General features: G+C 42.5%; 1 protein-coding gene across 2 annotated transcripts in view; it reads left to right on the top strand.

Annotated features, from left to right (window-relative positions):
* KPNB1 (karyopherin subunit beta 1) overlaps window positions 1-21,013 on the top strand; it is a 41,499-nt gene extending 20,486 nt beyond the window's left edge. For both annotated transcript variants that reach the window (XM_049779056.1, XM_049779057.1), the window contains 13 exons: window positions 3,923-4,147; window positions 5,708-5,899; window positions 6,938-7,068; window positions 9,013-9,160; window positions 10,963-11,034; window positions 12,392-12,536; window positions 13,560-13,642; window positions 14,065-14,172; window positions 14,686-14,829; window positions 15,006-15,111; window positions 16,137-16,251; window positions 16,971-17,132; window positions 17,953-21,013. In XM_049779056.1, coding sequence (XP_049635013.1) covers window positions 3,923-4,147; window positions 5,708-5,899; window positions 6,938-7,068; window positions 9,013-9,160; window positions 10,963-11,034; window positions 12,392-12,536; window positions 13,560-13,642; window positions 14,065-14,172; window positions 14,686-14,829; window positions 15,006-15,111; window positions 16,137-16,251; window positions 16,971-17,132; window position 17,953 — 1,632 coding nt within the window. In that variant the 3' untranslated portion in view covers window positions 17,954-21,013. The remainder of the gene's footprint in view (window positions 1-3,922; window positions 4,148-5,707; window positions 5,900-6,937; window positions 7,069-9,012; window positions 9,161-10,962; window positions 11,035-12,391; window positions 12,537-13,559; window positions 13,643-14,064; window positions 14,173-14,685; window positions 14,830-15,005; window positions 15,112-16,136; window positions 16,252-16,970; window positions 17,133-17,952) is intronic.
* The last annotated feature ends 2,916 nt before the right edge of the window (window positions 21,014-23,929 follow it).

Below are 23,929 nucleotides of genomic sequence, written 5' to 3'. Positions count from 1 at the left end.
ATGTTCTGTCTGATACAGCCTAAACCTGTGTGTGTGTGGTTTTTTTTTTTTTTTTTTTTTTTTTTTTTGTGGTGTTTGGGTTACACACGGCAGTGCTCAGGGATTATTCCTGGCTCCATGCTCAGAAATTGCTCCTGGCAAGTACGGGGGACCATATGGGACTCCGGGATTCGAACCAATGACCTTCTGCATGAAAGGCAAAACGCCTTACCTCCATGCTATCTCTCCGGCCCCTAAACCTATGTTTTAACTGCAAAATTAGGGGGTCGTCTTATACTCCGGCAAATACTGTTTTTTTTTGTTTGTTTTTTTTTGGTTTTTAGTTTTTGGGCCACTCCCGGTGGTGCTCAGGGGTTACTCCTGGCTATCTGCTGAGAAATTGCCCCTGGCAGACACGGGGGACCTATGGGACGCAGGGATTTGAACCAGTGACCTTCTGCATGAAAGGCTTCTCCATGCTATTTCTCCGGCCCCACGGTATATTTTTGAAAGCAGTTTAAAGTGTTTATTTTCCTCTGCTTGTGCATACTAGTGCATACATGCTTGGTTTTGATACTTTGCTATGAGAGGAATCACCCATTTGTGTACAGGGGTTCACCCTGTTTGTCTTGTGTTCACACAAATTCTTCTTACAGTGTTTATTAGTTTAGGAAGGTTGCAATCTCATTTGTTGTGCTTAACCACAGCTGTCAGGATCTGCTCAATGTGTGCATGGCACATGTCACTGAGTTGAACTTGCAGTCTCCTGTCAGGTGTTGTCAGCCATTACCCAGCCCTGTGTTTTTTGGGGGTGTGTGAAGTTTTTTATTGTTTTGTTTTCGAATTTTGGTTGTTTTGGTTTGTGTTTTTTGTGGTGCTCAAGAGTTTATTTCTGGTTTGTGCTTAGGAATCATTCCTGGAGGGCTCAGGGGACCATACAAGATGCTAGTGATTTAACCCTGATCAAGCTGTGTACAAGACACTTTTTGTTTTGTTTTGTTTTTGTTTTTTGGGCCACACCCGGCGGTGCTCAGGGGTTACTCCTGGCTGTCTGCTCAGAAATAGCTCCTGGCAGGCACGGGGGACCATATGGGGCACCGGGATTCGAACCAACCGCCTTTGGTCCTGGATCAGCTGCTTGCAAGGCAAACGCCGCTATGCTATCTCTCCGGGCCCCGACAAACACTCTTAACTCAGGTTCTAAGCCCCATATTTTGTTCTTTTTCCCCATATATTTTTAATTGGTATAGAGTGGAAAGGTTTGCTTTGCCTGCTATTTATTGCATATGAAATAAATTGCCAAATAGTTTTGAGTTCACAGAGGAAATAATGCTTTAACTTTCAGCACTATAAAGTTGCTTTGTACATAAGAGTATAATTTGATATTTAACTATCTACTAAACAGGTAGATACCTACTAAGTAGGTGTCTGAGATTCGTTGTTTGAAATGTATTGGATTCCTTATACCAGGAGACCTCAAACTATGGCCTACTGGCCACATGCAGCCTGCTGAGGACATTTATACAATCTGCTAGTGGTGTTTTGTTGTTGTTTTGGTTTTGGGGCCACACCCAGCAGCACTCAAGGGTTACTTCTGGCTCTGTACTCAGAAATTATTCCTGGAAGGCTCAGGGGACCATATGGGATTCGGGAATTGAACCCAGATTGGCTGCATGCAAGGCAAGTGCCCTACCTGCTGTGCTCTTGCTCTAGCCCCCCACCTAGTGTTTTGCTGCCTGTCCTTAGCAACCAATTCAATCCCTGGTTAGAGTGTGAGTGTGTTATGCACCACACTCTCCAATTCCCTTCCTCTTGTCTCTCAGCAACGTCTAATTCTCAGGTAGGAGTCCTCAAACTATGGCCCACAGGCCACTATTGTTCAGTTTTGTTTTATTTATTTTTTGTTTTTGGGTCATACCCGATGGCGCTTAGGTGTTATTCCTGGCTCTGTGCTCAGAAATCGCTCCTGGCAGTAATGGGGGAACCATATGGGATGCTGAGATTCAAAACACTGTCCTGGATCAGCTGCATGCAAGGCAAACGCCCTACTGCTGTGCTATATCTCTCCGGCCCTTCAGTTTTGTTTTTTTTTGTTGTTTTGTTTTGGGGCCACACCCGTTTGACGCTCAGGGTTACTCCTGGCTATGCACTCAGAAATCGCAATCGCCCCTGGCTTGGGGGGACCATATGGGACACTGGGGGATCGAACCGTGGTCCGTCTTACGCTAGCGCTTGCAAGGCAGACGCCTTACCTCTAGCGCCACCTTCCCGGCCCCTCAGTTTTCTTTTAAACTATAGTTTTGTCCTCCAGCGGTCTGAAAGACAGTGAACTGGCTACCCTGTTTAAGTAGCAGGACCTCTGCCTTATATTTTCATCAAAAGTTTCAAAGTTTTGTTTTGGTGGTACTGGGAATCAGATCCAGGATCTTATTCATCACCTGTTCCTAACAAACGTGTTTTGCAGTCAGTGCTGGAAATTAAGTCGTCCTTAAATGTACTAATTAAGCAGTTTACCACTGAACATCATCCATGGCTATTTTATCCCCCCCCCACACACACACACACTTTCTAGGAATTGAACCCAAGATTTCATATATATAAGGTATATGGTTTACAATTCCTCATCTTTGAGTTCCACCATTACCTTATTTTTACACACGCGTGCATGCGCGCGCTCAGAGTTAGTATAGCAGTACTTGGCATACTTAGGGCTGGAGGTATTCAGACTGGTACGTCAGGCTACTTGGGCTGTGCTAGCATGCATGTGGACAGGGCCATGCCTTGCTGGAGGTTGAACTTAGAACCTCCCATGTTAAATTCATGCTCTCTTTCCCATTGAGCCATCACTATAGTCCCTATAATGGCTGTGTTTTTTTCTTCTCTCTATATATATTGTTGTTTGTTTTTGGCCCACATCCAGAAGTGCTCAGAAATACTCCTGGCAGGTTTGGGGGACCATATAGGATGCTGGGGATCAAACGTAGGTCCATCCCGAGTTGGCCATATGCAAGGCAAAAGCCCTACTGCTGTACTATTGCTCCAGCATCCTCCTTTTCTATATTTTTGTGGCTGTTATTATTTAAGAACGAAACATTCTTTGGGTATGTAGATTTTTGAAACTGCACAGGCATCCTGCCTCAAACTATTATGGTATGAATAACCACAATAAAGAAGATTGACTCTAAATTCTAATTTAAGAGAAGATTTGCATACTTGTTTGTTCAATTTTTTTCTTTTCCCCCTATGCTAAGGATTAGATGCTGGGTTTGACACATGTGAGACATACACATTCTATTGAGCCACATCACCGCCCTGGTTGTACTTTTTACTGAAATTATTACCTCTAGTTGCACAGCGGAAACCCTTCTAAAGTCTCTTTCCTAGTTATTAACTTCCTCATCATTAAATATGGACAAAAGTCAGAATCTTGAACATTATATAACTGGAATTGAATAGAAAAGATGTTTGTTCTGGATGTGGTATTTTTTTGGGGGGGAGGCTTTTTGGTGGGTTTGTTTGGTTTGGTTTAGCATGTGTTTGTTTATCCTGTAATGGAGTGTTTAAATTGCTTAGCAGAGAATAGGTTGTGATGAATCTTTGAAGAGATAACATAAAAGATTTCCTACATCATTTACTTGCCCAGAGATTATATTCTAGTGATATTTGAGTTAAAGTGATAATTTGAGGGCCCGGAGAGATAGCACAGCAGTGTTTGCCTTGCAAGCAGCCGATCCAGGACCAAAGGTGGTTGGTTCGAATCCCGGTGTCCCATATGGTCCCCCGTGCCTGCCAGGAGCTATTTCTGAGTAGACAGCCAGGAGTAACCCTGAGCACTGCCGGGTGTGGTCCCCCAACCCCAAAAAAGAGTGATACTTTGAGCAAAAGTGCTTCTTGGCCTTGCTGTTAAGAAAGGTGTTTAACTAGTCTCATATCTTCTCACCAGGACGAAAATGATGATGACGACGACTGGAATCCCTGCAAAGCCGCAGGGGTATGCCTCATGCTTTTAGCCACCTGCTGCGAAGATGATATTGTCCCACACGTCCTCCCCTTCATTAAAGAACACATCAAGAACCCTGATTGGCGATACCGGGATGCTGCAGTGATGGCTTTCGGCTGTATCTTAGAGGGCCCAGAGCCCAATCAACTAAAACCACTAGTTATACAGGTAAGGTTGAAGGAGGTTTGGAATGAAAAGTGGGGTAGTTGTTCATTTCTTTTGCTTTAAAAAGTAGGACTGTTTTGTTTGCTTGCTTTTTGGGAGGCCACAACCGGCAGTGCTCAGAGGTTACTCCTGACTGCACTCAGGAGTTACTCCTGCCGCGCTCAGGGAGCCATATGGGATGCTGAGAATTGAACCCAGGTCTGTTGCATTCAAGGCAAATGCCTACCTGCTGTGCCATCTCTCTGGCCCCAGTATGACTATTTTAAAATCAGTTATTTATTTCTAGGTGATTATATACTGTCAGTCAAAAAGGGAACTGTGTTTTTCTTGATAGAAAAGTAATGAGGTGTTTATCTGGCTGGAGAGGTAGCCTAGTGGTAAATTTATGTGTGTAGCCAAATACAGCTCTTTGCAAATAGTCAAAACCTTTTTTTCAGGGGGCCGGAGAGATAGCATGGAGGTAGGGCGCTTGCCTTTCATGCAGGAGGTCATCGGTTCGAATCCCGGCGTCCCATATGGTCCCCTGTGCCTGCCAGGAGCAATTTCTGAGCCTGGAGCCAGGAATAACCCCTGAGCACTGCCGGGTGTGACCCAAAAACCACAAAAAACAACAACAACAACAACAACAAAAACTTTTTTTTTTTTTTGGTGGTTTTTGGGTCACACCTGGCAGTGCTCAGGGGTTATTCCTGGCTCCAGGCTCAGAAATTGCTCCTGGCAGGCACGGGGGACCATCTGGGACGCCGGGATTCGAACCGATGACCTCCTGCATGAAAGGCAAGCGCCCTACATCCATGCTATCTCTCTGGCCCCTTTTTTTTTTCAGAGTGTGCACTCTACATTGAGTTCACTCTACTTTTATTGTTGGCTATCCCTTCCTTCTTAGCCCATCGATAAAGACATAGTTGTTGACTAGAGGTTGCTTCGGGGTTATCTCAGAGACCGTGTGATATACAGACCACATGGTGCTAGAGGTCGAACTCAGGGCCTTGCTTGTGTTCTACCGCTTGAACCATATCCCCAGTCTACAGACACTTTTTTTTTTTTTTTTTTTTTTTTGGTATTTGGTTTTTGGGCAACACCTGGCGGTGCTCAGGGGTTACTCCTGGCTGTCTGCTCAGAAATAGCTCCTAGCAGGCATGGGGGACCATATGGGACGCTGGAATTGAACCATCCATTTTAGGTCCTGGATCAGCCGCTTGCAAGGCAAATGCCGCTGTACTATCTCTCCGGCCCCCAGACACATCTTTTAAAATGACAGAAGGGTCTTGATTCTTTTAATTAAAAATCCAACCATCAGGGCCGGCGTGGTGGCACTTAGAGGTAAGGTCTGCCTTGCCAGTGCTAGCCTAGGATGGACCACGGTTCAATCCCCTGGCGTCCCATGTTGGTCCCCCAAGCCAGGAGCGACTTCTGAGCGCATAGCCTGGAGTAACCCCTGAGTGTTACCGGGTGTGGCCCAAAAACCAAAAGGAAAAAAAATACAACCATCAGTGTTACCTGTTCTGAGTGGTTGAGCACAAATTTTCATCTTTGTTTGACTTTGCTATTACTCTTTTTCAGGCCATGCCCACCTTAATAGAATTAATGAAAGACCCCAGTGTGGTTGTTCGGGATACAGCTGCATGGACTGTAGGCAGAATTTGTGAGCTGCTCCCTGAAGCTGCCATCAATGATGTCTATTTGACTCCTCTGCTGCAGTGTCTGATTGAAGGCCTCAGTGCTGAACCTAGAGTGGCTTCAAATGTGTGCTGGGTAAGAATTTTGTTGTTTTGTTTTGGGGCTACTCCTGGTAGAGTAGGGGACCATAAGGAATGACAGGATTGAACCAGGTTAGCAACATGCAAGGCAAGTGCCTTTTACCTTTGGTACTATCTCTCTGGCCCCTGGAAAAGGTGAGCTAAGGAGCTTGGCTAAGCTGTTGACAAGTAGGAGGCGTAGGAGAGAAATGGGTTTACCTCATTGAAAATCTTTTTCTGAATAGTTTCTCTTTTCTAATTTCTTCAATTAAAGTGTGGGAGAGATGGATATCTGCATGAGCCAGTGGGAGCTGTTGACTCATGGTAACTGGTTCCTGAACCATTTAGCACAGTCATGCCTAACCGAAAACTATCTAAGCTCAGTTTTCTTTCTTTGCTTGCTTGGAGACAAATTTTGATTGAGCTTGAGAGTTGCAAGCTACAAGAAGTACCATTGCTTGAGAAAGTGGCAAGAGGGAAGGAAGGTAGGCGTCCCAAGTGCTGAGTCAGTTATAGGAAATGTAGTTCTTTTTAGGGGCCTTTGAGGGATGGGGGAAGCTCAAATAAAGAAGGAATGAAGCTAAAAATAAGTGAATAGAAAGAAGACTTGAAGTGGCATCCATTTGGTTGGCAAAAGTTCTCTGCTGCTTTAAGAGAGTTCTGGGCAGAGAATTGGCTAGGGCAGACAATATTTAAGTAAAACATTTAACATTTGTTCTTGGGGACAATTATCCGCGCTGTTCAGAATGGTGGGAAGTTAGTGATTGGAGTTTCATACCTGACCGGGCTCAGGGACCATGTATATAGTACTGGAGAGTGAACCTGGGATTCCTGCATGCATGTGTGCTCTCCAGCCCAGCATTTCAAAATTTTTAAGGAATACCAATGAAACTTGAAAGTTATCTTGATACAATTGACAGACAAGTTGTAGGTTCACTAGCACAGACTTCATAGTTACCATTTGGAAAGATACAAATGATTCCTTAAGGAAGAATGAGGTAATCTTGGAATGGTGTTCTATTCAGAACTAATGTTAATTCTGTCTGGGTTTAAGGCTTTCTCCAGTCTCTCTGAAGCTGCTTATGAGGCTGCAGATGTAGCTGATGATCAGGAAGAACCAGCTACCTACTGCCTATCATCTTCTTTTGAACTCATAGTTCAGAAGCTTCTAGAAACTACAGACAGGTAACTGATACTGCACAGCAATGGGTGTTAACTCAGTACCCAAGTCCTCTTGTTTTCTCTGTGGGGACTATTTAATTTAACATGGAAAGCATGTTAATAGAAATTTTAAAATAACATTATGTGTTCATATAGAGAAGGCAATAAACAACTTTGTCTACCTAAGAATTGCAGGATTTATAATTAAAATCTGAAATTTTTCTTTTAGACTAATCTAGCAAGGTTTCTCTTACTTCACGGGTTTCACAAGAATATTTCATTGCAGTGTTCCCTGTGAGTTTATTTGCCACATTACAGAATAATAACATTTATGATATTTGATAGTGAACATGGCATTTAATATAATGGACGTATTAATGAGCTTTCTAAGTACGGATTTAAAGGGTTAAGAATAGGGACAATCTTTAACTATTTTTAAATGTTTCGTGGGAGTTATACCGGAAGCTCTGCTGAACAGAAACATTTGGGAATGGGACTAGGCATGGATTCACTTTGTTTATTTAAGATTGTATATAACTGTTTACCAGAGGGAGGAAATGATACAGTTCCCCTTTAGATGGTTCTGGAACACTGGGAAGCACTTTGTTCACTAAAAGAATATAGATCTTAGTGGACACACTGGGGCACTTTTTTGTTTTTGTTTTTGTTCACACCTGGTGGTGCTCAGGAGTAGTATGGGATCCTGAGGATCAAACCTGGGTTGGCGGTACAAGACAAGTGCCCTATCCAATGTATTATCGCTTTGATGCAAGTTTGTTGTTTTTTTATGAGAAATGGTAGCAGACTAAATAAATTTGGGTACCCCTGATAGATAATGATAACTCTTAGGTAAATAAAATTGAGGAGTCCTTTTTGAGAAGGGGTTAGGAGCCTACTGGCACACCTGGGCACCTGTACCTGGCAATTGTCCCCAGGATCATTCACACAAGCCATGTATTTGCCCTGTATTCACTACATAAACAGCCTATTTAATTTCAACAGATTTTTGGGGGGGGGGGGTCACTCCTTGCTCTGTGCTCAGAAATCACCCCTGGCAGGCTCGGGGGATCAAATGGGATACTGGGATTCAAACCACCATCCCTCCCGAATAGGCTGTGTGCAAGGCAAATGCCCTACCACTCTGCTATTTCTCTGGCCCTCAACAGATTTTTTTGAATTTTAAAAAATATTTTTAACTGATTTGTTTTGGGGTCACACCCAGCAGTCTAGGGATTACTCCTGGCTCTGTGCTCTGAGATTATCCCAGATAGCTATCAAGGTGCTAGAAGAAATCAAACCTTGGTCTACCAGGTACAAGGCAAACACTCTGCCTGCTACATATAGTTCTAGCCTCTTAATTTTGTTTTTGTGGTGGGATTTTATATTTTTGCTCTTGGCTTCACCTGACTCTGCTTATAGTTGCTCTCAGCAGTGATCTGGGCACTGTATGTTCCAGGATGTTAACAGTAACTGTATGTTACTGGCTAAGATGCTGAAATTTTGGTTTCTGAATATTGAATCAAACTCAGACTGGGGTCCACAATAATAACAGTTTCTAGGTATTTTTGGTGAGGCTTTATTTGGGGGTGTGGTGAAGGCTTGGGCTAAACCCAGGTGGGCTATGGGCATGGTGTATTCCTGATTCTGTGCTCAGATTAGGGATGGTTAAAGGGACAGCATAGCGTATGTGGTGTAGGGTTCAAACATGGGTAGGCTGCATGTAAGGCAAGTGACTTACCCAATATATACAATCTGGCCCTCAGTGATTGGGGGGGGGGTCCCACACCTGGCAGCGCTTGGGTTACTTCTGACTCTACACTCAGAAATAGCTCCTTGGCAGGCTCAGGACCATATGGGATGTTGGGGTTTGAACCACTGTCCTTCATGCAAGGCTCTACCTCCATGCTATCTCTCCGGTCCATCAGTGAGGCTTTAAAATAAAAGACTTTCGCTATGTGTTTATTTTAGACCAGATGGGCACCAGAACAACCTGAGGAGTTCTGCATATGAATCTTTGATGGAAATTGTGAAAAACAGTGCCAAGGATTGTTACCCTGCTGTTCAGAAGACTACTTTGGTCATCATGGAACGACTGCAGCAGGTGCTTCAGATGGAGGTAAGACTGAGGCCCTGCCTGCATAGGAGTTGTACCCAGCAGTGCTCGGGCTACTCCTGGATTGGTTCTTCTGAGTCCTCTGGTTGTGTTCAAGGGACCACACAGTCAAACCCTGACTTTAAGATTGTTTGCTTTCTTTTTGGTGTTTAAATACATGATGTCTCAGAGTTTAAAGCTTATATAAAAAATGTTGCGTCCTGGGGCCTGAGAGATAGCATGGAGGTAAGGCATTTGCCTTTCATGCAGAAGGTCATCGGTTTGAATCCCGGCGTCCCATATGGTCCCCTGAGCCTGCCAGGAGCGATTTCTGAGCATGAAGCCAGGAGTAACCCCTGAGCGCTGCCGGGTGTGACCCAAAAAAACAAAACAAACAAAAAAAAAATGTTGCGTCTTAAGAGCCAGAGAGTTACTTTAAGTGGTATTGGCCCAGCACGTGTAAGGTAGTAAGTTTGATCTCCAGGACTATATGGTATACCCACACAAACTCTGGCACATTGGGGGGCATTTAATTTTTTTATGTTTTGCATAATAGCTGGCTTAGCTCTGGGATTACTCCTAGTTCAGTACTCTGGAATCACTCCTGGAAGTGCTTGGGAGACATCTGGGATGTCAGGATTTAAACCCAGATCAGCCACAGGCAATGCAGGTGCCCTCTCTACTATTTCTCCATCCCTGAGCAGCAGCTTTTTTTTTTTTTTTTTTTGGTTTTTGGGCCACACCCGGCAGTGCTCAGGGGGTTACTCCTGGCTTCATGCTCAGAAATAGTTCCTGGCAGGCACGGGGGACCATATGGACACCGGGATTCGAACCAACCACCTTTGGTCCTGGATCGGCTGCTTGCAAGGCAAACGCTGCTGTGCTATCTCTCCGGGCCCAGCTTCTATTTTTGTTGTTTATTTTTGGGTGATACTGGCAGCGCTCAGAAGTCCCTCCTGGTAGGCTCGGAGGACCATATGGAATGCCAGGATTCGAACCAGGTTCTGTCCTCCCTCTCTGGGCTGCATGGAAAGCAAACGTCCTACCGCTACACCATTGCTCTGACCCCTCTGCTTCTTGGGGGGGGGGGGTGGAGACACCTGGCTGTGTGCTCAGAAATTGCTCCTGGGTTGGGGAACCATATAGGACGCCAGGGTTTAGAACCGTGGTTCGCCTAGGTTAGCCCCCTGCAAAGCCAAACGCCCTACCACTTTTGCTACTGTTCCAGCCCCTCGACTTCAATTTTTAAAAAGCTAGTTGCAGCCTAAAAATTTTTTTTTGTTGTTTGTTTTTGGGCCACACCTAGTAATGCTCAGGGATTACTCCTGGCTATGTGCTCAGAAATAGCTCCTGTGGGCCAGAGAGATAGATAGCGGTAGGGCGTTTGCCTTACAAGCAGCCAACCCAGGACCAACGGTGGATCAAATCTTGGCATCCCACATGGTCCCCCGTGACTGCCAGGAGCGATTTCTGAGCACAGCCAGGAGTAACCTGAGTGCCGCCGGGTGTGACCCCCAAAAAGAAATTGCTCCTGGCTTGGATGACCATATGGGATGCCAGGGGATCAAACCACAACCTGTCCTAGGTCGGTGCAAGGCAAACACCCTACTGCTTGCATCACTGCTCCGGCCCCTGCAGCCTAAAACTTTTGTTATTGTCCACATCTTATTCCTGTGTTCATTACACCATATATTGTATTTACTTGCGTATGTTTAGCATCGATAAAGATTAAGGAAATATCTAAATCCAAATAAAAATGGAAGCATAGAAGATTTTAGACCATTTTAGAATGTGTTTTTATTAAGAGTATTATTTTTTTCTTATAGTCACATATCCAGAGCACATCAGATAGGATCCAGTTCAATGACCTTCAGTCTCTACTGTGTGCAACTCTTCAGGTATGGTGGCTATTACTTAGCTCTGTTTTAGGAACATGTTTACCAGCATAATATGTTCACACATGCTAAAATTTCTGAAATTATATATATGGTACCGATCAGTCTAATCTCAAAGAACTTAAGTCTGTGATTGAAAAAATTCCCATTTTCCTTATTATTTAAATAGCTCTCCAGTCCTCTAAATTTTGATTTTTCGGGGCAAGGCGTTTGGTATGCCCAGGGATCACCCCTGGCAGACTCCAGGGAGCATATATACAAGCCAAGCACCCTACTTATACTATTTCCCCAATCCCCAAACTTTGACTTTTCTTTTTAAGCATTCCTGATAAAGGAAGTCTTGACTTAGTCACCAGAGAAAATGCTCCTTACAAACTTTTTATAGATAATTCTTGGGTGTAGGGGTCACACCTGGCATGCTCCTGGCTCTATACTCAGGAATTACTCCTGGCAGGATTGGGGGACGATATTAGATACCAGGAATTGAATCCAAGGTTGGCTGTGTGCAATGCAAACACCCTACCTGCTGTGCTGTTGCTTCAGCCTCTTTACAGTTAAAACAAATTAAATGGTAAGGAGGGAGGTTTGGAAAATTGAATTGTGTGAGGTTGTGTTATCTTCTGTCACTGTATTTCTCATCCTCAGTAAATGAATTAAAATATAGGAAGGGTTGCTTTTTAGTTTTATTTGTACGGAATCTATTATGGTGTGTCTTTATAAGGTCAAATGATTTATCTGTCATCCCAGTAAGATGAGCCTATTGAGAGTACTGATTGGAATTTGTCAGACATTATTGAAATACAGAGAAGATAACAGAATTATGGCAAATAACTTATGTTTCGGACTGGAGACTAGGAGTAGTATTAAAATATGTGGAACAATAAATACATTTAATTCACACTGTTAAAGCTTCTAAAAATAAAGTTTATTTGATTATTGTAAAGATTTCTCCGCTGTACCCCCAGAATTTAATTTTTGTTTAAAAGGTGTATTTCTTTTTTGGGGTATGATTATCCCCAAGAGGAGCTCTGGGGGTCCGGAGAGATAGCACAGCGGCGTTTGCCTTGCAAGCAGCCGATCCAGGACCTAAGGTGGTTGGTTCGAATCCCGGTGTCCCGTATGGTCCCCCATGCCTGCCAGGAGCTTTTTCTGAGCAGACAGCCAGGAGTAACCCCTGAGCACCACCGGGTGTGGCCCAACCCCCACCCCCACCCCACCCCCAAAAAAAAGAGGAGCTCCGGAGTCTGGGAACTGATGATTCAGTTTGAATCAGCTTGAAGATGCTGTGTTGTTCCTAACTCTGCTTTTACTAAAAGATAGATTTCTGATTGGCAGCTCTGAATTCTCCTTCATTTCCTAGAATGTTCTCCGGAAAGTGCAACATCAAGATGCTTTGCAGATCTCTGATGTGGTCATGGCCTCCCTGCTAAGGATGTTCCAGAGTACAGCTGGATCTGGGGGTGTGCAAGAGGATGCACTGATGGCAGTTGGCACACTGGTGGAAGGTCAGGGAATGTCTTAAGAATTAAGTTTCAGGGGACAGCGATAGTACAGCAGAAAGGCCTTGTCTTGTGAGCTGCCAGCCTAGCCTTTTCCCTAACATCTCAGATGGTCCCCTGGGCATGCTGGGTGTGGCCCAAAAGCAAAAACTTAATAGTCTCTTAAAAATTAAATTTGAGTTACGAAGTGCAAATTTAATGTCCCCCTTCAGCGCACCCATGACCCTCCATCACTGTCTTCTTTGTTTTTCCATAAAGAATTTTTGACAGAAAAATATAGTCCTTATTTATAGGCGGCATAACTCAATAAGGATAAATTTGTGTGTCCTGCCACTCTCCTTACAGGATAGTGAAATCAGTTTGCAACTCAGGGAAAATTGTTTTCGGCCTCCGTATCATGTGTTCCAATTTTAACAAAAAGTTGACAGGCTTTATTGAGATTTGGCTTCTATCAAAGCTGGAAGAAGTACAGTTTCTGTTTTCTTAATATTTGGTGCCCTACTGGGTTTAGTTGCAATGTTTTGGACTTACATTGACTCAACATGGTGCCTGGTATGGAATGGAACAAAACAACTTGTGTGATTAATAAAGTATTCTTAGTAAATTCTAAGCAAATAGATGTTGAAATTACATGTCTAGCTCTGCAAAGTAGCTTAATCCTAATGGATGGATTTGCCATCAGGGACTTGTGTTTTGAAGATGAGTTCTAAAGAGATGGAGAGGTGGACAAGAGCCACTATAGATAGTTTTTCTCAGCTGGGTCAGTATCAAACTGATATTTCTTGAGCCACTTGTTTTCAGCCAGAGTAGCAGTACATTCTGGAGATTTTTGGCCTTTTATCTTGAGGTTAAGAGTTAGCTACTCCTTTTAATATAAATTTGGCCTTTCTACGATACCTTTATGATGGGCAAAATAATTCACACTTTACCCTGCTGGGTGAGTGAAGTGAATATATTTTAGGAAAGCAATGAAGATTGTTTTTGCTCACATCTGTGATATCCTAAAGTTAATAATTTGTTTCATTATAGTGTTGGGTGGTGAATTCCTAAAGTACATGGAGGCCTTCAAGCCCTTTTTAGGCATTGGATTGAAAAATTATGCCGAGTACCAGGTAGGCCATACTTTTCTCATTTCTACTTTATATTAATTGTGTTACAGAGTTGGATTTCTAGATCCCAGGTGGGTTTTCCCTGTGTGTTAACCCAAGTGTTGAACTCTTCTTATTTCTTACCATTAGTGTCTGAACTAGAGGAGAAAAAAGCTAGAGTATTAGGTACAAGTATCTTGGAAGCTGGGCTTTGTTAAAAGCCCATTTGATTCTATTATCTCCAGTCCTAGATCCTTCTCCCTAAAGTATCCTTTAGACTACCTTAGTAGGTAGTCCTGTTACTCTTCAAGTTGGCTACTAAAATGAACTTGCTGATAGTCTCTTGGACTCTAGGTTCAAATGATAAAAAGTATGGTAGCCAAGTTAAGATTCTTGAAAGATTGTATAGAACTTAAGGCGCTAACCATTTCTTTGGTTCTTTGCAGGTTTGTTTGGCAGCTGTAGGCTTAGTGGGAGACCTATGCCGTGCCCTGCAGTCCAATATCTTACCTTTCTGTGATGAGGTGATGCAGCTGCTACTGGAGAATCTGGGGGTGAGTGTTCATACATGCATCCTATTTATCAGTACATGAGGACATCGTCCATTGGGCAGATGGTTAAACATTAAGTTCTGGCAGGAAGCTGTTATGTTCCCAGAATATTGACTATAGGTTTCTGAAGAAGGGATTTGTTTGTTTTCCCGAGGTGATTCTACAGTAAGTTAATGTTCCCAGTGTGCAGAACTGGTGAGAGGAGGGGACAACAGTAACAGTAAAGTTCATAGAGAAAGTGAATCTAGAATCCGGGAGTGAGGGAGGAGCGTGGACTTTACTTGCCTGCATCCTACCCAGGTTCTATTCTCCCAACATACATACCACATGGTTTCCCAAATATAGAGCCAGTTGTAACCAAGACTCTTTTCCCTCTTAGAGCTGACAGCTGTTGTATGTGTTCTTAAATTCTATGTGTAGCAGCATACTGACGGTGCTTGTATATAAAAAAGAACTTTGAGTCTTTCAAAAGAACAAATTTTCATTGTAATTTACTTTTTTCCTTTGCCTTGTCAGAATGAGAATGTCCACAGGTCTGTGAAGCCCCAGATTCTGTCAGTATTTGGTGATATTGCTCTTGCTATTGGTGGAGAGTTTAAAAAATATCTAGAGGTCGTATTGAATACTCTTCAGCAAGCTTCCCAAGCCCAGGTGGACAAGGTAAGCGTAAAGTGAATCCAACCCTAATGTGGGCGTGTTCACTGGAACAATGAGGAGCATTGGGTAACTTTTCCTGAAAGGGGGCAATACACCAGGTATATTTGAGGACCTCTGAACAGGACCTGAAGAATATAAAAGTGATCAGAGAGTGACTTTGTGTTCTTTGTTTCTTTCAGTCAGATTATGACATGGTGGATTATCTGAATGAGCTGAGGGAAGGCTGCCTGGAAGCCTATACCGGAATCGTTCAGGGATTGAAAGGAGACCAAGAGAACGTACACCGTTGAGTATACAAACCCTCTTCACTTAGACCACTGTGCACTTGACCCAGTGTGCTATGTAGCTTTCTGCTACCTACAGAAAGGGCAGGAAGAACAGTACAGATACTCCTCACTTAACGACCTGCCACTTGCACTTACAACTGTCTCTTCACCGCTATTTTATTTGATTTTAAATATCCTTTTTTCATCTTGTACAGTACACTCTACAGTACAGTACTGTTGTTTTGGGTGCTTTAATGTACCTACTTTACTATATGTTCTGTAATACATTGCAGTACTGTGTGTAAATCACACAACCTATGCAAATGAAAACAAGAGGAAGTTTTCAGTTTGATCTTTCTCGTTATTTTACTTATTCAAAATACTGTATTGTCAAGTACGATGCATATACTGTACTACTGTATACAGTACATGCAGTTCCTCACTTAACGACCAATTTGCTTAACGACCAAGTCTTTGAAACGGAACTTGGTCTTTAAGTGAGGAATATCTATTCTAATGGAAAGTAGCTTTGGGGGAGAATACAGATTTTAATATTTCTTCTTTCCTCTGCTACTTTGTTTCAAATTTCTTGGATGGGGTGGATACCTTCAAGGCAATGTTTCAGGGATTGAAACTTGATCTTCCACATACATTCAACTTGTTGAGCTATCCAACCTACCCTCTGCCTCATGTTACATGGGCATTGATAGAATGATGCAATCCAGCAAAGCTATTGGGAATCTACAGTAGAAACATGGGTCGTATTTGTAATGACCATGAGTGACACCAGCATCCCTTAGTACCCCAGAGTAACTGATTTGAAATATTGGGGCTGGTTATAAGAGGAAGAATTTTTACCCCTCTTATTACTTGAAGAATAACATCTTCACCTGAGAAAGAATAAATGTATGCAATCTGTAACATTTAACTGGTTTTTCAAACTGGACCCCCCTGGTGGGAGTAGGATATTTGTATAAATTTAGATGACATAATTATACCAGATGTGGCACTTTTGTATTGCTTACTCTCACCCTCTCATTACAGCTGATGTGATGCTGGTACAGCCCAGAGTAGAATTTATTCTTTCATTCATTGACCACATTGCTGGAGATGAGGATCATACAGATGGAGTAGTAGCTTGTGCTGCTGGATTGATAGGGTAAGTTAGATTTTGCTTGTAGTAGGTGACTGCCACTGATGAATAATGAAGATCTGTAGTAAAGAATTTGAGAATATGCATTGGGGTGATAGTACTGTGGATAGGGCACTTGGTTTGCATGAGGCTGACCTAGGGTGGATCCTCCACTGCACTGTGTCTTATGAGCATGGCCAGGTATGAGCCTACCCCCCAAGCCCCAAAAATAGGAATTTAATTACTGCCTAGCTGGCAGTAATCCTTTCTGCTTTGGCACAGAACAGATTTCATTCTTTAATAGGATCCGTTGTATGTGTCCACAGTTTTCAGGAATGATAATTCAGGGGCTGGGCCAATAGTAAACAGGGCACTTGCCTTGCACATGACCGACTTAATGTTCAGTTCCCCAGCATCACTTACGAGTCCACCACATCCCACCAGGAGTGACTCCTGATCACTGCCAGGTGTGGCTCCCTCCCCCAAATTAAATTATTCCATTTCTTCTAGCTGTAAGAAGCTGGTGAGTACAGAGCTAAAGAGATACTACAGTGGTTAGGATGCTTGCTTTGCATTTTGTTCACTTGGGTTCAGTCCCTCTTGCATCTCATGGTATCCCAAGCACCACTAGGAATAATTCTTGAGAGTTTAGCTAGAAATATCTCTGAAAATTGCTGGGTGTGGTTTGAAAAAAAAAAAGAAAGGTGAATACTAGGAATCCTGTTTGATGTGTTTGTTTTGCACAGGGACTTATGTACAGCTTTTGGGAAGGATGTACTGAAGTTAGTAGAATCTAGGCCAATGATCCATGAACTGTTAACTGAAGGACGGAGATCGAAGACTAACAAAGCAAAAACCCTTGCTACTTGGGCAACAAAAGAACTGAGAAAACTGAAGAACCAAGCTTGGTAAGAGCTTATTCCCTCTCCCTCTTTCTGTTTTGTTGGGGAAAGAGGTATATTTCCTCTTGACTCTTCCCACGGAAGTTGCCTTTCTGTTTGTTTTTCTTTCTCATAAAAAAGTTGAGCAAGGCCAATGTCCCTCAGCCTCCTGCATATGGAAGAGTCATGGAAACTCAATGTTTCCTTAAACCAAAAACTTGATTACTTTTAATGATGAGCAGAACTTAAATAGTTAAAATTCTCTGAATCCCTAAAATTTTTGATCTTAATAAATTCACCAATAATTGAATTCCCCCATAATTCTCTTTTCTATTCTCTTTTTTTTTTTTTTCTGCCCTTTTCTCTTTATTGCAGTGCTTTTATTTCATTATTTATTTTGGGTTTTGGATCCTCACCCCAGTGGTACTACTGGAGGCTACTCTCAGTGTTGAGGACTACATAGTACTGGAGAGAAAACCTGGGTCCTGTGCATGCTAGGCATGTATTCTAGCCCGTTGAGTCATTTTTCATTTTCTACCCAATCCCAGCAAGGAAAATGTTTTAAAATGGAGGGAGGAGGGTTGAGGGAATGCTAGATAGTGATCCAGGGCCTCCTAACATGCAAAGTAAATGAAATGTTCTTTGGCTGAACATATTTCTGGCCCCCAACTCCTTTGAAATGTATAGTTTCGGTTTCCTCTCACGTGCTCGGTTTTTACTCTACAGAACTCAATAAAATCAGCTGTTTTTGAGTTTTATGTTTTGTTTCTTTTCTATTCTTTGATATAGGTACTAATGATCAGGTAGTTGACATCAAAAATTGACCCTTTTTCCCATCTGTTTTTAGATCCGTTACCATTGGGATGATAACCTGAGACCCCCACTGGAAATCTCCAATCTTTTGAAAAACCCGGAAGTGAGGAGTGTGCACGGATGCTGAATGTTTGGGAATGAGAGGATGAGTGAGTGAGGCTTGAAAATACACCACATTGAAAATCCTGCCACAGCAGCAGCCGCAGCCGCCAACAGCAGTGCTGTTAGTGAGCTAAGTAAGCACTGACTTCGTAGAAACCGTAACATCAGCCATCTTGGAAAAGAGAAAACCGATGGATTTACATGCTTTAAACAAAGAGCTCTCTCTTCCCAGGAGAGGCTAGGACTAGCTTTTTCTGTCCTTTGGCTGGTGCTGAGTGGAATGACTGGTTTGGGAAGGAGGAGGGACTGGGTTCAGCTGTGGTGCTTTGTTGAAAAAGGCAACCTGGCCTTTGCTACTGATAGAAAGAAGGAGCCTGAGTCTCCAGCCCACCTTTGGTGTCCCTTTGCCATGCGGTACTGTCTGTGTGCCGTCTAAAGGAGGGGAGGGCTTCTCTGCGGTCTGAGAATGAATGTGTGCACGAGTGAGGCGGTATCCACATTCTCAACTTCAAGTCATTTGCAGTTTCTTTTTCCCAGAAAAAAAAAAGGGGTTAGATGTTGCATTTCATAAACCTAACTGAAGTTCTGTCTACTGATGCAGCACAAGAGGTGTAAAAGAAAAAAGGAAAGACGCTCTTTAGGGTTTTTGTTTTGTTTTCGTTTTTTAATCTTCTGGGGAAAACACTGACGAATGGTCAGAACTCCCATTCTGATCTTTTCTTCAAGGCGCCTTTCCTAATAATATGGTTCAACTGTGAATGTAGAAGTGGGGGGAGGGGGGAGAAAAAGGAAACTCTGGAGTTAGAGGATGTAGAAGAAAAAATAAAATTATAATTGTTGCAAATAAAGAATGCAGACTTCAAAACTAAAAAGCCACAACCCAAGCATACCAAAAAATTTAAATGCTCAGAATTGGCAGCACAAAAGTAAAGTTTTCTTCCAACATGTATCATGGCAGTCCGAACACCCCCAGAAAATTGTGCCAAAGAGTTAGAAAACAATATACAATAAAAGTAAATATACACACATACAGCAAACTTCAGGTAACTTTTGGATCGCAAACGAGGATAAATTTAATGTTCAAAAAATCTGATAAAATAACCATTTGGAAACTGCTTGGCCTTCTGTTCTCTTTTATTTGATTGACTACAATGCGGTATTTGGTCTCTTGCTGCACTTCAAAGCCAACTAACAACAAAACATAGGAATATATAATGTAAATGTATGTGTGCATATATGTATGTGGACATATATATACACACACACATACACTAGAACTCTTGTGATGAAAATGGCACTTGAAAAAGGGTTCTATTTTTCCACTGAAGTTGATTAATTGAATGGTGTCGAAACATTCCCCTGGTCACACACTTGAATATAATATTTATTAAGTGTGATGTGCCATGATTACCACAAATTAGACTTAATCATTTTCCTTTTTACAAGGGAACAGAGCACGCTGAATTTTGGTTTTAGGATTTTCAGCAATAAGAAAGGACGTTGGTGAGCTTTGATTCCTTTTTTGGTTTTGCAATTATTAAGAACTTTTGCTGGCATTTTGAACATACTGCTTTCAAAAATTAATTGCTTCCTGGAATAGGGAGGAATATAAAATGAGACCTTAAATTTAAAACTCCATTTTTTCATCTTTAACAAAACTCAAATTTACCCTTTTTTCTCTCCCCTTTCCCCCTCCCTGTCTATGCCTTCCATTCATATGTGGGATTGGGTTGGTTTTGCCCATCCATTTTGGCAGCATCTCTAAATAGCTCTTGTACAGGGTATCAGATATTGTGCCTTTGGTGCCAGGTTCAAAGTCAAGTGCCGATCTATGAACCAGTGTACAAAAAAAAAAAAAATCCAGGTGTTTGAAGGAGAGACGCTCCATTGTGAATAAATAAATACCTTGAACCAGCTCCTAAGCCCTATTAAGAGGCCTGGCCTTCTAATGCCTTGTTTGAATTTTAGTTGTTTCTTGAGAGAAGATAACATATACTAACCATTCCTGGTAGGTAGGGATTGGTCAGGGCTTAGAGAAGGGGCAGGAGTATTGGGGAGGAAAAAATCTGATCATTCCTCAGTGCTACCCATTTCTGTCCTGTGTGGGCTGCTTAGCTAGACAGCAGGAGAAAAAAGTACACCAAGAACCATAACGAAAACAAAACCTTCCGTGTGTTTTGTCATGTTTTGTTCCAGGGAAGCAGTTGACAAGTGCTGTTATTAATGCTTTCTTCCGGATCCATCCAATGATGGAGAGGAGGAAAGTGGGCTGGTTGGATTGTGTCTTGGTGCCTCGCAGTTTCTCTGCACTGGTTATGCATTTAATCCTCTTTTCTAGTTACCTTTGGCTAGTGGATTTTTCCATAGTCTGGGTATTTGTCCTTAATTGATTGTACCACCTAAGGCAACTGGATGCAAAATGCATTCTGTCTTTTCATTGTCTGGGCCTTCCCCACCCTAGTCTTGGCACATTCCTGCAAGAATGTAGTTACCGCCTGCTTGGGAAGATGTCAGTGCAAATGTGAAGAAAACAGGCATCAGACTAGACTTTGGTTTGCCACAAGTGGCAGCTGCCTGTATTGGTTTCAATTACATTTATTAATTTGCTTTTCATTTTCCATCTCCCCTCTGTTGAAATATTGAATATTGGCTGTCAGGGGCAACTGTAATATTGCCTTAGGGACTTCTTAAGAAAGAGAGGGGAATTGCTCAGTGTAGAGTTTTCACTTTTAGAACCAAGTAATCTAGTCACTCTTGCTATTTAAAAAGTGTGTTAGTCCGACTCTAAGAAGAATCCAAATTCCATCAGCTATTGATAGATCTTGGTTTTTGAAACAATTTCAATCTGTAATTGGCATTCAGAATGCCCTTGGCATGCCAGTCTGTGATGGCATTAAAGACCTGTTAAAAACTCTTGAGCCCAACTTTATTAACCAAAACTGATACCGCCACCTTTATCTTCTAAATAAAGTCCGCTTTATTTTTATTTTCAACATTTTGCTGCTTCATTCTTGGTTCCAGATGGTGTTGCCTCCTTGGAGGTGAAATGAATGGTGAAAGACGCTGGAGTGTGTGGTGGTGATAGGTGTGTGTGTAAGAGTGGGGAGGAAAAGAACACCTCTTAAAAGAGAGGACAAGATAAAAGTGTAAAGGGAAATAGTAAAAACATTTCCTATAGCAAGGCAGAGGAAAAGTGGGGTTAGGATTCCTGCTAGGAAGTGAGTCTGAAACTACTGTAAAATGTCTTCTGTCTTAGGCAAAGATTTCAGGCTAAGAATCCAGTCTTACTGACTCATTGAAGGTTGGTTTTTTTTTTTTTTTTTTTTTTTTTTTGCAGTGTATGTTTAATTTCTACTTTCAATTTTTCTAACCCTGGAACTTATAGAGGAAGGAACACCGATTTGGAACTTAAGAAACTGGATCCTTTCCTTCACCCTGCTGCTTATCAGTGTAGTGGTGCCTGCAGGCTACTTTATTAAAGCAGGAGCTTAGTATATGTTGGGCAAGTGAAATGAGGGCTGACGTAATTTTCATACCTTAACCTTTATGTGGCCTTTCACCTTTTCTGATTGCACACCTGTCAAATTTCTGATCATGCAAATCCCATGTATTGATAAATTATATACTTGTTCTACTGTGCCCATATATTATGTAATTATAAGACACAAATAGATATTAAAAAGCAATTATATGGAAAACAAATCTATATAGAAGTTCTAATACTTTATTTCTGTGCCCAATTTCACAAATTTCTGGGTTAAACAGAGTAATCTGTTCTTTTTTTAAGACTGCAGTAAATAGGGGCCGGAGTGATAACACAGAGATAGGGTGTTTGCCTTGCATGCGACTGACTCAGGACGGACCTGAGTTTGATACCCAGCATCCCCTCTGATTCCCCAAGCCAGGAGTGGTTTCTAAGCAGTTAGTCAGGAGTAACCCCTAACCATCACCGGATGTAACCAAAAACAAAACAAAAAAAGAGCAGTAAATACTGAGAGGTAGTAGTCAACCAAGAACATTTATTCACTGAAGGTACTTTGAGACAAGAACAAGTGATATGTGATACATTAAATAGTGAAGGAGATAAATAATTTTGGTGTTCATCAGGTAGCTCTCATTCCCATATGCGCCCTTCCCAACAAAGCTCCTGGCTTCATCAAGCGTTTCCCGGCCTGGCCTTTATATCCTGAAAAGTAGTTGAATTTGTTTTGTTCAAGGGCTTCAGACATTGGAGGCATGCTTTCTTCCACCAAGCCATATCCTGGGTCCAGTACTCATAAAATTATACATAATAATTTATAGTCACTATTGCTGATCTATTGTAAGATATCAAAATAGCTTAGGGCCAGTGCAATAGTGCAGCAGTAGGGCATTTGCCTTGCATGTGGCTGACCCAGGACGGACCTGGGTTCACTTCCCGGCGTCGCATACTGTCCCCCAAGGCAGTAGCGATTTCTGAGCCCATAGGAGAAACCCCTGAGCATCACAAGGTGTAGCCCCAAAACAAAATCTCGGCTTTTTTTTTTTTTTTTTTTTTTACATTTGTCCTACAGGGAAGCTGAGCATTTTAGGAATATAAAATGAGGGGCCATGTCATGTTTACAATATGCCTTCTATTTCCTTCCTAGCACTGCCTAGAAATGTACTCGAAATTTTATTGATAATGTTGGCTCTGGGGGCCAGGGTGGTGGCGCTAGAGGTAAGGTGTCTGCCTTGCCAGTGCTAGCTTAGGATGGACCGAGGTTCGATCCCCCGGCGTCCCATATGGTCCCCCAAGCCAGGAGCAACTTCTGAGCACATAGCCAGAAGTAACCCCTGAGCGTCAAACGTGTGTGGCCCAAACCACCCCCCCCCCCCAAATGTTGGCTCTGGTGCAGTGACACTGGCTTCCCAGCCTTGGTGTAGTACCTGATATAGATAAACTTAGATAAAGTTGAACTAACAGTATGACAGTAAATTTTAAGGAGTTGTTTGGTTTTTATGGTACTGGGAGTTGAGAACTCAGATCTAACCCATACCTCTTAAGAGTTTTTGTTATGGCACTCCTTAGAATCTTGAAGGGTAGAAAATAGACCAAGTGGGCAGCCAGACTTGGGATCTTTATCTTCCCCTTCTCTCCTGGGTCACTTTTTTTTCCCTCTGATCACACCCGGGGGTTACTCTTGGCTCTATGCTCAGAAATTGTTCCTGGCAGGCGCGGGAGACCATATGGGATGCCAGGATTTGAACCACCGACCTGCATGCAAGGCAAATGCCTTACCTCCATGCTATCTCTCCAGCCCCTCTTGGGTCATTTTTCATCTTGGGTAAACTGAGAGAATGGGAACAGAATTAATCAATAGGAGCCCAAATCACTTACCTTGCACATAGGGTATCTTGGGTTTAATTCTAGCACCTCATATGTTTCTTTGATGCAGTCCTTTGAGCACCACCAGGAATAAACCTTGAGGTAGGTAATCCAGGGAGGGCTCATTTAAAAACAAAATTAGGCATGTTTTATACATACATATATATATATGTATATATATATATATAGCCCATTTTATGCAGTTTGTACTAATAAGTATCTTTCAGTGACCAGAGGAACCCCCTTCAGCAGCAAAAACCCTGTTTTTACAGATGAGGACCCTTGGAATCTTGCCCTGAGTTAGGCAGGTTAGTGAGCAAGCATTGCTGAAAACCATTGCTGCTTCCCACCAGGCCCTTGCTTGCCCCGTGTAGGGGATAAGCAAATAATGAAACCCTCCTCAGGGAGCTTATAGTTCATTAACACACTGAATACCCTGAATGGAAGGTGTGGCATGAACTAGCCCATATTGTTTCTATAATAAAGTTTGGGGTTTTTTGTTTTTTGTTTTTTTTGCCACACCCGGTGGCACTCAGGTTACTCCTAGCTCTGCTCTCCGAAG

The sequence above is a fragment of the Suncus etruscus genome, chromosome 1, assembly GCF_024139225.1.
Source record: "Suncus etruscus isolate mSunEtr1 chromosome 1, mSunEtr1.pri.cur, whole genome shotgun sequence".
Classification (NCBI taxonomy): domain Eukaryota; kingdom Metazoa; phylum Chordata; class Mammalia; order Eulipotyphla; family Soricidae; genus Suncus; species Suncus etruscus.
This window is presented reverse-complemented; position numbering and strand designations above follow the sequence as displayed.